At 50.5% G+C, this 12,812-nt stretch overlaps 1 protein-coding gene across 3 annotated transcripts in view; it reads left to right on the top strand.

Annotated features, from left to right (window-relative positions):
* Sptbn4 (spectrin, beta, non-erythrocytic 4) overlaps positions 1–12,812 on the top strand; it is an 87,193-nt gene that overhangs the window by 30,165 nt on the left and 44,216 nt on the right. For all 3 annotated transcript variants that reach the window (NM_001100845.2, XM_087555083.1, XM_087555081.1), the window contains 5 exon segments: positions 1,124–1,274; positions 4,281–5,214; positions 6,579–6,716; positions 9,943–10,693; positions 12,105–12,307. In NM_001100845.2, coding sequence (NP_001094315.2) covers positions 1,124–1,274; positions 4,281–5,214; positions 6,579–6,716; positions 9,943–10,693; positions 12,105–12,307 — 2,177 coding nt within the window.

The following is a 12,812-nucleotide window of genomic DNA, read 5'->3' as shown; positions in this document are numbered from 1 at the left end:
AAAGGCAGGGCAGGTGAAACGGTGTACTAGGTAAGGTCATGGTCACTTGCCCTGACAGCCCTGGAACCCATGTGGAAGGGGACACATTATGTCACAGAGTTGACCTTTGACCTTCACACACATGGTTTGACATGAGTGCCCACCTCCGTATCACACACACACACACATACACACACATACATTCATATACACTCTCTCTCTCACACACACACACTCACACACACATGCAAACACACACATATACACATAGACATGTGCATGCATACATACTCTTTCACACACACACACTCACACATGCACACTGTCACATACATGCACCCCTCACACACTCACACAATATACTGATACACATTCACACATACTCATTCATACACACTCATACAACACACTCATATACACTCACACACATTCACACACTCACATACACTATACATACTTGCACATTCATTCACACACACCTATACATACACACTCTCACATGCACCTCCATACTCACTCAGAGACACAACTCACACACACACAGTTCATTCACATATACTCATACACACATTCACACACTTATATACCATACTCACTGATGCACAATCATTCACACACTCACTCATATATATGCACATCCATAAACATGTACTCACACACATACACTGATACACACTCATTTACACACATACTCACTCATACTCATTCATACACACACTCCCTCACATACAGACCTTATCACACATACACTCACACATATATACTAACACACACTTATTCACACACAGTCACTCACACGTACACTCCCACACTCACACACATTCAGACACACACACACTCAGACACACAGTAAAGGAGAAAGGCAAATCTGTGGCTACAGGAAAAACCCCTGGGTAGATCAGTTTGAAAAGAGATATGTACCAGAGCTCAATGGAGAGAGAGAGAGAGAGAGAGAGAGAGAGAGAGAGAGAGAGAGAGAGAGAGATGGTAAAACTGTGGAGACGCTGACACAGGGATGCAGGTTGATGGACACAGGGAGGCCATGGCAGATGACCACTGTGTCCCTCATCAAAGGCTGCTGTGGTGTGGGGAGAGGGGAGTGGCCCCGGGCAATGCCAGTGGTGAGCTCAGTGTCTCTTGACAGACTCAGCTGCTGTCTCGGGAATGTGGGCAGCACCTGGTGGAGGCTGATGACCTGCTGCAGAAGCATGGGCTACTGGAGGGCGACATCGCAGCCCAGAGCGAGCGGGTGGAGGCCCTCAATGCTGCAGCCCTGAGATTCTCCCAGTTGCAGGGTGAGTCTGGGGAATGGAGGCAGTGAGTCTCTCACGGTGGATGCACGAGAGGCAAAGAGGACTCGTGAGAGATGGATGGATGGAGGAAGGAAGAAGGGAGGGGATGGATGGAAGGGAGAAAGGAAGGGAGAAAGGAAGGAGCAAACTCCTTGTTTTTGTAGGCATCTAAGTAGAGTCTAGACTTCCACTCAGTTGGGAAGATCATGCGGGCACCAATGCCAAGTGGAAAGCTAGACCAGCAAATTTTGTCCTGCTTTGAGATTATACAGGAATAACCTCTCACTTGTTTTGAACACTAATGTGCAAAACTTTTCCCATCTTAATCTCTTTTTTTTAAAGATTTATTTATTCATTTATTATATATAAGTACACTGTAGCTGTCTTCAGACACACCAGAAGAGGGCATCGGGTCTCCTTACAGATGGTTGTGAGCCACCATGTGGTTGCTGGGAATTGAACTCAGGACCTCTGGAAGAGCAGTCGGGTGCTCTTAACCGCTGAGCCATCTCTCCAACCCTTAATGTCTTTTTTTTTTAACATTTTATTGCAAATTTTTAATTTACATTTAAACGTTATTCCCTTTCCCAGCCTCCCAGATGTAAGCCCCCTCCCCCCTCCCCCTCCCCTTCTTCTATAAGGGCGCTCCCCTCCCTGTCTACCCTCCCTTCCCTCCCCGCCCCCCACACTCCCCTACACTGGGAGGCTCTGGTTCAGCCCTTTGCACCAGCGCAGTGTGTTGGTGAACAGCTGACTGTAAAACTTGCATTTGGAAGATGGATTCGGAAGGCAGGAGTTTAAGGTCATCTTTGGCTGAACAGAATTCAAAGCATTTGGAGCTCAGAAAAGAAAGAAAGAAAAGGAAATAAAGGAAAAGAGAATAGAAAGAGCGAGAACCATTAAGGCTTCATTAGGCTGCATTTCTTCCCTGCTGCAGGGGTGCCTGGCCATCAACACGCCCACGCTCAGGGAAGGTGAAATGCAGTCTAAGATAGGGTTTCTATCCCGCATTTCTCTGGAGAAACAGATGGGGCTGGGACAGAGGCTGTGGGTCTCAAACTCCTGTGTACCCGGCTGCCGCTGGGGACTGTGAGGAGTTGGATACAGAAGCCAACAGGCCTGCAGTGAGCCTGGGACAGGGTGGAATCTGGCTTAGCTCCAAGTGAGTGCCAAAGTACAGAGGAGCTGGAAGAGAGGCCTTCGAAAGATTTAGGCAAGGCTCTATATGACAAAGGCCACCCCTAACCCACACGGCCTGGGGCAGTCTTTGATGAAGGAGGTGGTCCTTGCTTGTCCGAACTATTTTATTCATGGCGGATGAGGATGCGTACATCTTACTCAGGGCGAACCAGACATTAAATACCTTTTGCAAGAAGGGATGCCCAGGAAGGGAAGTTCATTGGCTAAACACTCAGGGCCTCTAGATACCTCATTAGCATGAAGAATTCTAGGTTTTTATGGTACGTGACCCGTTGACATGGGTCCGTGACTTGGTCACGTGCCCCAGGACAGAAACCTTGTCAGAAGTTGATTCTTATACCTACCATTCTCAATTATGAGATTTACCTGGATTTTTAAAACCTGTTCGACCTTACCAGTTCTTCTGTCTTGTAGCACAGTTCCACTTGTCCCACCCCCTCCCAGGAGACTGTAGAGAATCTGTCCAGGAGGCCTTCTCTGTCCTCTTCTTGCGACACTCCTGAAATGGCCAGTAGCACTGAGGATATAAGCAAAGGGCCAGTGTGAACTGTGTTGTCATGGTGATGATGTACTACTGATCCAGAACGTGATTTCTTTTTTATTTAAAATTCATTTATTTATTAAGTATTCAATGTTCTGCCTGCATGTATGCCTGCACGCCAGAAGAGGGCACCAGATCTCATTACAGATGGTTGTGAGCCACCATGTGGTTGCTGGGAATTGAACTCAGGACCTTTGGAACAGCAGCCAGTGCTCTTAACCTCTGAGTCATCTCTCCAGCTCCAGAACATGATTTCTTGATCAACCCTGCCCCATTTTTTAGTACTGGGGATTGGACCTATGGCTTTGGCCATGCTAAGCAGGTGGTCTACTGTTTAGCTGGCCCCCAGTTGCTCACAGCTGGCCTCTGACCTGATATTTTAATGCTGAGCTATGGGCTTGTCTTTTTTATGTTTTATCCTCTTTTTATTTTATTTTATTTTGACACAGGGCCTCACTAATTTTCTCGGGGCTAGCATTGAACTCACTCTGTAACTCAGGCAGTTCCCTGATTAGCTGGGCTACTTGGCTTATTATTAAAGATTAGTGTGTGTGTGTGTGTGTGTGTGTGTGTGTGTGTGTGTGTGTACCTGTGTGAGAACGGGTGCCCGTGGAGGCCAGAATAGGTATTGAATACCATCTAGCTGGAGTTACAGTCAGTTGTGGGTCAGCACATGGGTCCTGGGAATCCAACTCAGGTCCTCTGGAAGAGCGGCCACTGCTCTTAATGGCTAAGCCATTTTTCCAGCCCTGCTTTAAGATTTTAGACAGAGACCTTGCTATGACGTCCAGGTTGGCCTCAAACATGCAATCCTGCTACCTCCACTTTCCAAGCTCTGGAATTACAGGCGCGTGCTACTGACTACATTAGCTCCATCGAAGAGAAGCTGACTGTGATCTGTTAAATAAATGTCACAGTTACGTACTTACGGATTAGGGACCTAGGTGAAAGTCGTAACATTTGAGGAATAAAGTTTATGGGACAGACACGGTGGAGCCTGCCTTTCATCCCAGCATTTGAGAGGCAAGTCGCCCCCTTCACTGTGGAATGGTGTGGAAATGTATTAATGAAGGAGATGGCCCTTACCTGCCCGCAGGGAACAGTTAACCTAGAGGAAGACTACACTGGTGGTGGTGTTCCATGGAAGGAAGGCTGAGGTAGATGGTGAGGAGGAAAGTGCTTGCTCTAAGCTTGGGGTGTCTGGGAAGCCTGAGGAGGGGGTGGCATGGGCTGGCATCTCTTCCTACCCTCTTCTTCCCCTGTCCCAGGCTACCAACCCTGCGACCCTCAGGTCATTTGCAACCGTGTGAACCACGTGCACGGTTGTCTGTCGGAGCTGCAGGAGCAGGCGGCGCGGCGGCGCGCCGAGCTGGAAGCCTCTCGGAGCCTGTGGGCGCTGCTGCAGGAGCTGGAGGAGGCGGAGAGCTGGGCACGGGACAAGGAGCGCCTCCTAGAGGCCACGAGCGGCAGTGGTGGCGCGGCGGGCACGGCGGGAGGCGCGCACGACCTGTCCAGCACCGCTCGCCTGCTGGCGCAGCACAAGATCTTGCAGGGCGAACTGGGCGGCCGGCGGGCGCTACTGCAGCAGGCGCTGCGACGTGGAGAGGAGCTGGCTGCGGCGGGCGGCTCCGTGGGCCCCGGCGCCGAGCCCTTGCACTTGGCTGGTCTGGCGGAGCGCGCGGCTAGCGCTCGGCGCCGCTGGCAGCGACTGGAAGAGGCGGCTGCGCGCCGGGAACGGAGGCTGCAGGAGGCACGGGCGTTGCACCAGTTTGGCGCCGACCTGGACGGGCTCCTGGACTGGCTTCGCGACGCGTATCGTCTGGCAGCCGCCGGAGATTTCGGTCACGACGAAGCGTCCAGCCGTCGCCTGGCGCGCCAGCACCGAGCTCTCACCGGGGAGGTGGAAGCGCACCGTGGCCCTGTGGGTGGCCTGAGGCGTCAGCTGGCAACACTGGGAGGAGCCAGTGGCGCCGGGCCGCTGGTGGTGGCGCTGCAGGTGCGCGTGGTGGAAGCAGAACAGTTGTTCGCGGAGGTGACCGAGGTGGCCGCGCTGAGACGACAGTGGCTTCGGGACGCTCTCGCGGTGTACCGCATGTTTGGAGAGGTGCATGCCTGCGAGTTGTGGATCGGAGAGAAAGAGCAGTGGCTGCTGGCCATGCGTGTGCCCGACTCCCTCGACGACGTTGAGGTGGTGCAGCACCGGTGAGCGCACCCGTGGAAGTCCCCAGGGTCCCTTGCTCACCCTCCCAACTTCTCATGCTTTGGCTCACAGGTTCTCATGGGGGCAATCCCAGCTTTCTCCTTCACTTTGGGCTTCATCGGCTTCACACTCTGGACCTCGATTTGCCCATCTGTCAAATGGAGTAGGCATCATTCATTGTCCATGTCTCAAGCTTATGGTGAGCAGGAAATGAGTTCACAGATGTGAGACACCTCGCAAATACTTGCTGGGTGCAGAACCTCTCGAAACCATTTTCTGCCGTTACGCACTTTATATTCACAGAACACATATGGACCCAAGTTTTCTACAGGCCCCTCCAACCTGGGCCATGCATGGGACTCCCGTTAAGACAGATGTCATCTCCCTAGACAGTGAGGTGGCTCCCACCACAGGCAGGCAGATCGATGTGAATTGGAGGCCAGCCTGGTCTACATAGTGACTTGCAAGACAGCTAGGGCTACATAGTGAGACCTTGTCTCAAAAATCCTGGCCCAACATATATATATGTAGAGGGCAGGTTGAAGGATATGACAGTGGAGCTGGAGACACAGAGAAGCAGCTAAGTTGGGGGGCAGAGCAGGAGGCTGATTTGATATAGACCATGTGGGATCATGGTCTGGGGCAGTCATCCAGGGGTCAGAGGTCTTGGCCTTGGAGTTGTTCGGAGCTGTCCCTGAGCTGCGGATTCAGAGGAAGACTAACTAGGAGGGAGGTGTGAAGGGCTGTGTGAGTCAGTAGGTATGAGAGTGCCATGGATGTATACAGCTGCCCATAAGGTTGAAGACAGATTGAGACTGGACACGGAGATGGGGGTGTCATGTGTTCAGAGGAGAAGCTCCAGGCTGTGAGAATGGACGCTGCGACCCAGGGACAGTGTGATAGCAGGTCTAAAGGACAAGGGTGGGATGTTGAACAATCTAACCTTACAGTGACCCATAGAAAAACTGGTCAGGGTTGCATGCATTTCTGAGTTCAAAGTCATCCTCAGCTACTTGGGGAGTTTGAGGTCAGCCTTGGGCTGCATGTGCTACACCAGGCTTCACTTCCACCAGCCACAAAACCAAAACAAGCAATAATAAAACAGACAGACAGACAGACCAAAACATACAAGCAAAAAACTCAAAAGAAAACAAACAAAATAAAACAAAACAAAAAAGCCAAAGAAAACAAACAAACAAACAAAAACAAACAAACAAAACCAAAAGCCAACAAAAGAGTAAGAAAAAAAGGGAGAGGGATTCCTGCAAAGGAACTTGGGAAATGGCATAGGGACCTACAACTAAAGAAGCGAGCTCACTCTGGAGAGTCCAGACCTCTGACCTCTCACCCTCTTCCTCTTCTGCAGATTTGAAAGTCTGGACCAGGAAATGAACAGCCTAATGGGCCGAGTCTTGGATGTGAACCAAACAGTTCAGGAGTTGGTGGAAGGAGGTCACCCCAGCTCCGATGAGGTGCGCTCCTGTCAGGACCATCTCAACAGCAGGTAGGTGGGTCCTGGTGCAGGAAGTTCTTCCTGTTAGCGCCTTCTCTCTCTTCTCCACTGCACTGCGAAAGCCAGAGGTGTACGATTTCAGCCCTCCTGAGGTGTTAATGGGCACTTTGTAGATCAGGAAAATCTTTATTTGAAAAGTATCTTTATTGCGTTTTTAGTGTGTGTGTGTGTGTGTGTGTGTGTGTGTGTGTGTGCGTGCGTGCGTGCGTGCGCGCGCGCGCGTATTGGATGCTGTACCTGTAGAGGCCAGAGGAACGTGTTGGATACCATGGACCTGGAGTTACAGGTGATTGTAAGCTGCCCAGTGTGGGTGCTGGGGATGCCACTAGGCTCCTTTGTGAGAGTAATCCGAGTTCGTAACCATTGAGCCATCAGTCTAAACGACAACTTGAGAAGAAGGTACATACACTCAGTGTTGGTTTTGATGAGCTGAGGATGCAGCTGGTTTTGTTGGCTGTTCACTGGTTTGTCCAGAAAGAATTTATGTGGTGCTATTACTGGCCAGGAGTTTTCTGATGCATTTTATCTTGTTTCAGGTGTCTTATTTATGTGTCTATGACTTTGGTTTCTTCAGACAAGGACTGCTGTTGCTCAGGTTGGCCTTGAACTCACTAGCTGAGGATGTCCTTGAACACTCTTTTTTTTAAGATTTATTTATTTATTATATGTAAGTACACTGTAGCTGACTTCAGACACACCAGAAGAGGGCATCGGATCCCATTACAGATGGTTGTGAGCCACCATGTGGTTGCTGGGAATTGAACTCAGGACCTCTGGACGAGCTGTCAGTGCTCTTAACCCCTGAGCCATCTCTCCAGCCTGTCCTTGAACTCTTGATCCTCTTTCTCCACCTCCCAGGTACCAGGATTACAGGCCTGTGCCACCATAACTGCTCCATTCTTAAATTATCTATTTATCATCTATCTATCATCTATCTATCTATCTATCTATCTATCTATCTATCTATCTAAGTCAGAGTTTCACTATGTAACCCTGGCTGTCCTGGAACTTGCTATGTAGACCAGGCTGGCCTCACTTCGAACTCAGAGATCTGCCTGCCTCTGCCTCCCAAGGATGTGATTAAGATGTGTTCCGCCACGTCATGCTTCCTTGTTACTTCTGAGAGAAGGTCTCCTGTAATCTAGGCTTGTCTTGAACTTTCTGTATGACAAGGCTGGACTCTGTCTCCCACGTGCTAGGAGTGCAGGAGTGTACCATCATGACGGGATTCCTAAGTACTTTATAGTTACTCTTTTATCTCCCGCTCGGTTTCCACAGTGGAGCCTTCAGAAAAATTAGATTCTTTCTCCTCCCCGCCCCTCTGTGTGTGCATGCACACAAGTGTGCGTGTGTGTGTATGTGTTGTGCATGTGGAGGTCAGAAGCCAATTGCAGTCCTCATTTTCTCCTCTACCATCATCTAGATCCCAGGGTCAGAGCTCGGGTCACCAGGCTTGGTGGCAAATGCCATCTTCACCCCCCTAAGCATCTCTTTCAGCCCCAGAATACACAGAACACAGAATCATTTAAAAACAAATGACACGGGCTGGGGATTTAGCTCAGTGGTAGAGCGCTTACCTAGGAAGCGCAAGGCCCTGGGTTCGGTCCCCAGCTCCGAAAAAAAGAACCAAAAAAAAAACAAAAACAAAAAAAAAAAAAAAAACAAATGACAAGTTGCTGTCTTCCCTTCTGAAACAGAAGTCCTGCCAGTGTAGGAAGGAAGGTCTGGGGCATGAAGACAGGAGTCCTCAGAATTAAAGTTCAGTCCAGCCCTCGTGGTATAGAGGGGGCTGGGGCAGAAGGAACTGGAGCACAGGGTTTCAAGGCCAGCCTTCGCAACTTAGCAAGGTCCTGCCTCAAAACCCAGAAATATACCTGTATCCAATCCCACCTTTGAAGAGAAAGAAGCAGAAGGATCACACGTTTCGGGCTAGCCTAGGCTACACACTAGGAGCTATCTAAAAAGGGATGGGGTGGGCTGAAGAGATGGTTCAGTTCTGTTTCTGGCACTCACATGGTGGCTTGCAACCCTTGTAAGTCCAGTTCCAGGGGATCCAATGCTGTCTTCTAACCTCTGTGAGTGCCAGGCTGGCATGTGGGCACACATACACCTGCAGGTGAAATGAGCTCAGACATTAAAAAAAATTTTTAGCTGGAGAGATGGCTCAGCGGTTAAGAGCACTGACTGCTCTTCCAGAGGTCCTGAGTTCAATTCCCAGCAACCACATGGTGGCTCACAACCATCTGTAATGGGATCTGTTGCTCTCTTCTGGCCCACAGGCATACATGCAAGAATATGGCTAATAAATAAATCTTTAAAAGTAGTTAAAAATGGGTTCGGTCCCCAGCTAAAAAAAAAAAAAAAAGAAAGAAAGAAAAGAAAAGAAAAGAAAAGAAAGTAGTTAAAAAGAAAATACCCCATCTATTTTATCTTGCAAATGTGAGAACCAGAGAAGGCTTGGCAGTCCCCTGTCATGTCAGCCCTTGAGAAGCTAGCCAGATAGCCAGTATTGGAGAGCTATAGGTACAGAGACCCTGGCTCAAGAAACAAAAGGGAGAGTGCTTTAGGGAGACCGTGCTATCAACCTCAAGCCTCTACAAGTTGACTCACATGTATGTGCACCAGGACACACAAGCACACACACCACCCATGTGCAAAAATCAAACCTGAATAAATAAAACACCAAGGATGTGTTGGCATAATTAATTCTTTTTCATGCTCCTGGGCAAGTGCTGTATTATTGATCTACATTCCAGACACTAAAATATAAGCGCTTTTTTTTCCATAATAGAATACACTAGAAAGATCAAACCCCTCCCCCCAAGATGGCTTGAACTCCAGGCAATCCTCCTGTCTCAGCCTCAGCCCATGGAGTGCAGGCGTGCACTACTCCACACAGTTGTGATTCTCTGGACTGTGTGCCTTAAGCAGGCAGCTGGGCTCTGCTGTCTGTTTTCGGTCTTCAGCCGCTAATAAATTCTGAAAGATAATGGGATGACAAACAGAATCCTAATATTATTAGGAAGATAATTTGGTAGCTCTGGAGCGATACACTGGGAGTTGCGCTCTAAGCGCTGTCCAGGGTGGAATCCTATTGATTAAGGCACAAACTGGGACTCTTCCAGGTCCCGAGGCATTTGAGAGTCCAAGACCTGGATTTTACCCTGGGTATGTGGACCCTCCACATCCAATCACCCTCTTTCCCGCCCCCGAACAGGTGGAACCGCATCGTGGAGCTGGTAGAACAGCGCAAAGAGGAGATGAGCGCCGTGCTGCTGGTGGAGAACCATGTACTGGAGGTGGCCGAGGTGCGCGCCCAGGTGCGAGAGAAGCGGAGGGCGGTGGAGAGCGCGCCCCGGGCGGGCGGAGCCCTGCAGTGGCGCCTGAGTGGCCTGGAGGCGGCCCTACAGGCTCTGGAGCCGCGACAGGCCGCACTTCTGGAGGAGGCGGCGTTGTTGGCGGAACGCTTCCCGGCACAGGCGACGCGCCTGCACCAGGGCGCCGAGGAGCTGGGAGCGGAGTGGGGTGCACTGACTGGAGCGGCTCAGGCTTGCGGAGAGGCGGTGGCGGCGGCAGGTCGCCTGCAACGTTTCCTGCGCGATTTGGATACTTTCCTGGACTGGCTGGTGCGTGCGCAGGAGGCAGCGGGCGCCGTCGAGGGGCCTCTGCCGCGTAGCCTGGAGGAGGCGGACGGGCTGCTGGCGCGCCATGCCGCACTCAAGGAGGAGGTGGATCAGCGCGAGGAGGACTACGCGCGCATCGTAGCTGCCAGTGAGGCGTTGCTGGCGTCCGACGGTGCCGAGCTGGGCCCCGGTCTGGCGCTAGACGAATGGCTGCCGCATCTCGAGGTTGGCTGGCACAAACTGCTCGGCTTGTGGGAGGAGCGCAGGGAGGCTCTGGTCCAGGCGCACGTCTATCAGCTCTTCCTGAGAGACCTGTGCCAGGCGCTCGCGGTGCTGCGCAACCAGGTGCCTGATGACTGGCTGGGCTGCGGGCTGTGGGGGGTTGGGGAAAGGGGCACAGACTTGCTTAGACGTATTTCCGGGGATCCCTAGATCCCTGCTTTATTTGAGATGGGGGAAGGGAATTAAAGGAGCATTAGTTTATCCAGAAAATTGAGGTGGGTGACAGAGTTAGAAGGCTATGTTGAGTGGTGTGGGTTTATGGAGCCGATAGATCTAGCTATCGTCTATCATCTATCATTGATTTATCTACCATATATCTACCTATCATCTATCACCTATCTGTCTGTTTGTCTATCTATCTATCTATCTATCTATCTATCTATCTATCTATCTATCTAGACAGGGCCTTTGTATGCGGTCTTGGCTGTGCTGAAACTCGATATGTAGATTAGGCTGGCCTTGGATTCACAGAGATCCTCCTGCCTCTGCCTCACGAGTGCTAGGATGAAAGGCATGTGCCACCATAGCCACATAGTGGCATAGGCGGCACAGTTTTTACTTAAAACTTTTTATTTTTATTTGTTTGCCCGTGTGTATTCACTAATAAAATGCATTTAGAGTCCTGAGAGGCCAGAAGAGGGCACCAGGTCCTTTGGGATTGGAGCTACAAACAGTTATGAGCCACCGTGTGGGTACTGGGAATCGAACCCAGGTCCTTTGGAAGAGCACGCTGCCTGTGCTCTTTATACTCGAGCCATCTCTCCAGCTCCCTATCTTTTATTTATTTATTTTTCTTTTCTTTTTTTCGGAGCTGGGGACCGAACCCAGGGCCTTGCACTTGCTAGGCAAGCGCTCTACCACTGAGCCAAATCCCCAACCCCCTATCTTTTATTTTTAAAGAATTTGTTTTTATCATATTTAGTTGTGTACACGTTCCCAAGAAAGCCAAGATGCTGGGGCCACCGGAGCTGCTCGTTGTGGATGTAGGTGCTAGGAATCCAACTCAGGGTTTCTGCACGAGCCGTAATGCTCTGAACCAATGAGCCACGCATCCGGCCCTTGCTTTTATGGAGACAGGGTCTCACTCCATATCCCTCGCTGGCCTGGACCTCTCTGTATAGATCAGGCTGGCCTTGAACTCTCACAGATCTTCCTGCCTCCTCTTCACCAAGTTCTGGGGTTAAAGGTGTGCGCTACCATGCTCTGCTTGGGTTCAGTGATTTATTAGAGGTGAATTGGTGGACGATGCACGCTTGAGGTGGTTTATGGGGATTGGGGGTTATCTGGAAGGAGCTAGCAAGAGAGGATAATTGATAGATTTGGCAGAGTGGGCAGAGACCTGGGGGAAATCTGGAAGGACGGACTGCTAAAAAGAGGGACCAGCAAGAGTAATGGCCCTGAGGCGGAATTGTGCCTGAAGCCAACTGGCATCCTGGGGTGGAGCCGAGCTGACCTGTATCCCTTTCGTTCCCAGGAGGTGGCGCTGTCTGGCGCTGAACTCCCTTGCACAGTGGAGTCGGTAGAGGAGGCCATGAAAAGGCACCGGGATTTCCTCACCACGATGGAGCTGAACCAGCAAAAGATGCAGGTGGCGGTTCAAGCTGCAGAGGGCCTGCTGCGGCAAGGCAACGCCTACGGGGAGCAGGCGCAGGAGGCAGTGGCCCGGCTGCTAGAGAAGTAGGTCCCCAGTTTCAAAGCCACAGTGGAGTGGGGGATACCCAGATCTTTTCTCTCATCCCTATTTTCAGCTTCTCTGCCTTTTCTCGTTTCAATTTAATTCCTTATTTCTTTATTTAATCATTTAATCTATGGTTTTTTGTTTTTTGTTTTTTTGTTTTTTTGTTTTTTGTCACAGGGTCTCTTGTAGCTTGTAGGCCAGGTTGGCCTGGGATTTTTTTCCATCCATCCATCCATCCATCCATCCATCCATCCAAATATCGTGTGTGTGTGTGTGTGTGTGTGTCTGTCTGTCTGTCTGTCCAACAGCTCAGGTATGGAGGTCAAAATCAGAGGGTAACTGGAGGGGGCTAGTCTTCTCCTACTGCATTAGTATGAGGATCAAACTGGTCTTTTCAGGTTTGGCAGCTGGTGCTGATACTTCCTGAGTTATGTCACCTGACCCAACCTGGAACTTTTTCAGTAGCTTGGGATGATCTCAAGCTTCTAATCTCCCTGCCTCCAC

Source organism: Rattus norvegicus, chromosome 1, assembly GCF_021556685.1.
Source record: "Rattus norvegicus strain SHRSP/BbbUtx chromosome 1, alternate assembly SHRSP_T2T, whole genome shotgun sequence".
NCBI lineage: Eukaryota > Metazoa > Chordata > Mammalia > Rodentia > Muridae > Rattus > Rattus norvegicus.
This window is presented reverse-complemented; position numbering and strand designations above follow the sequence as displayed.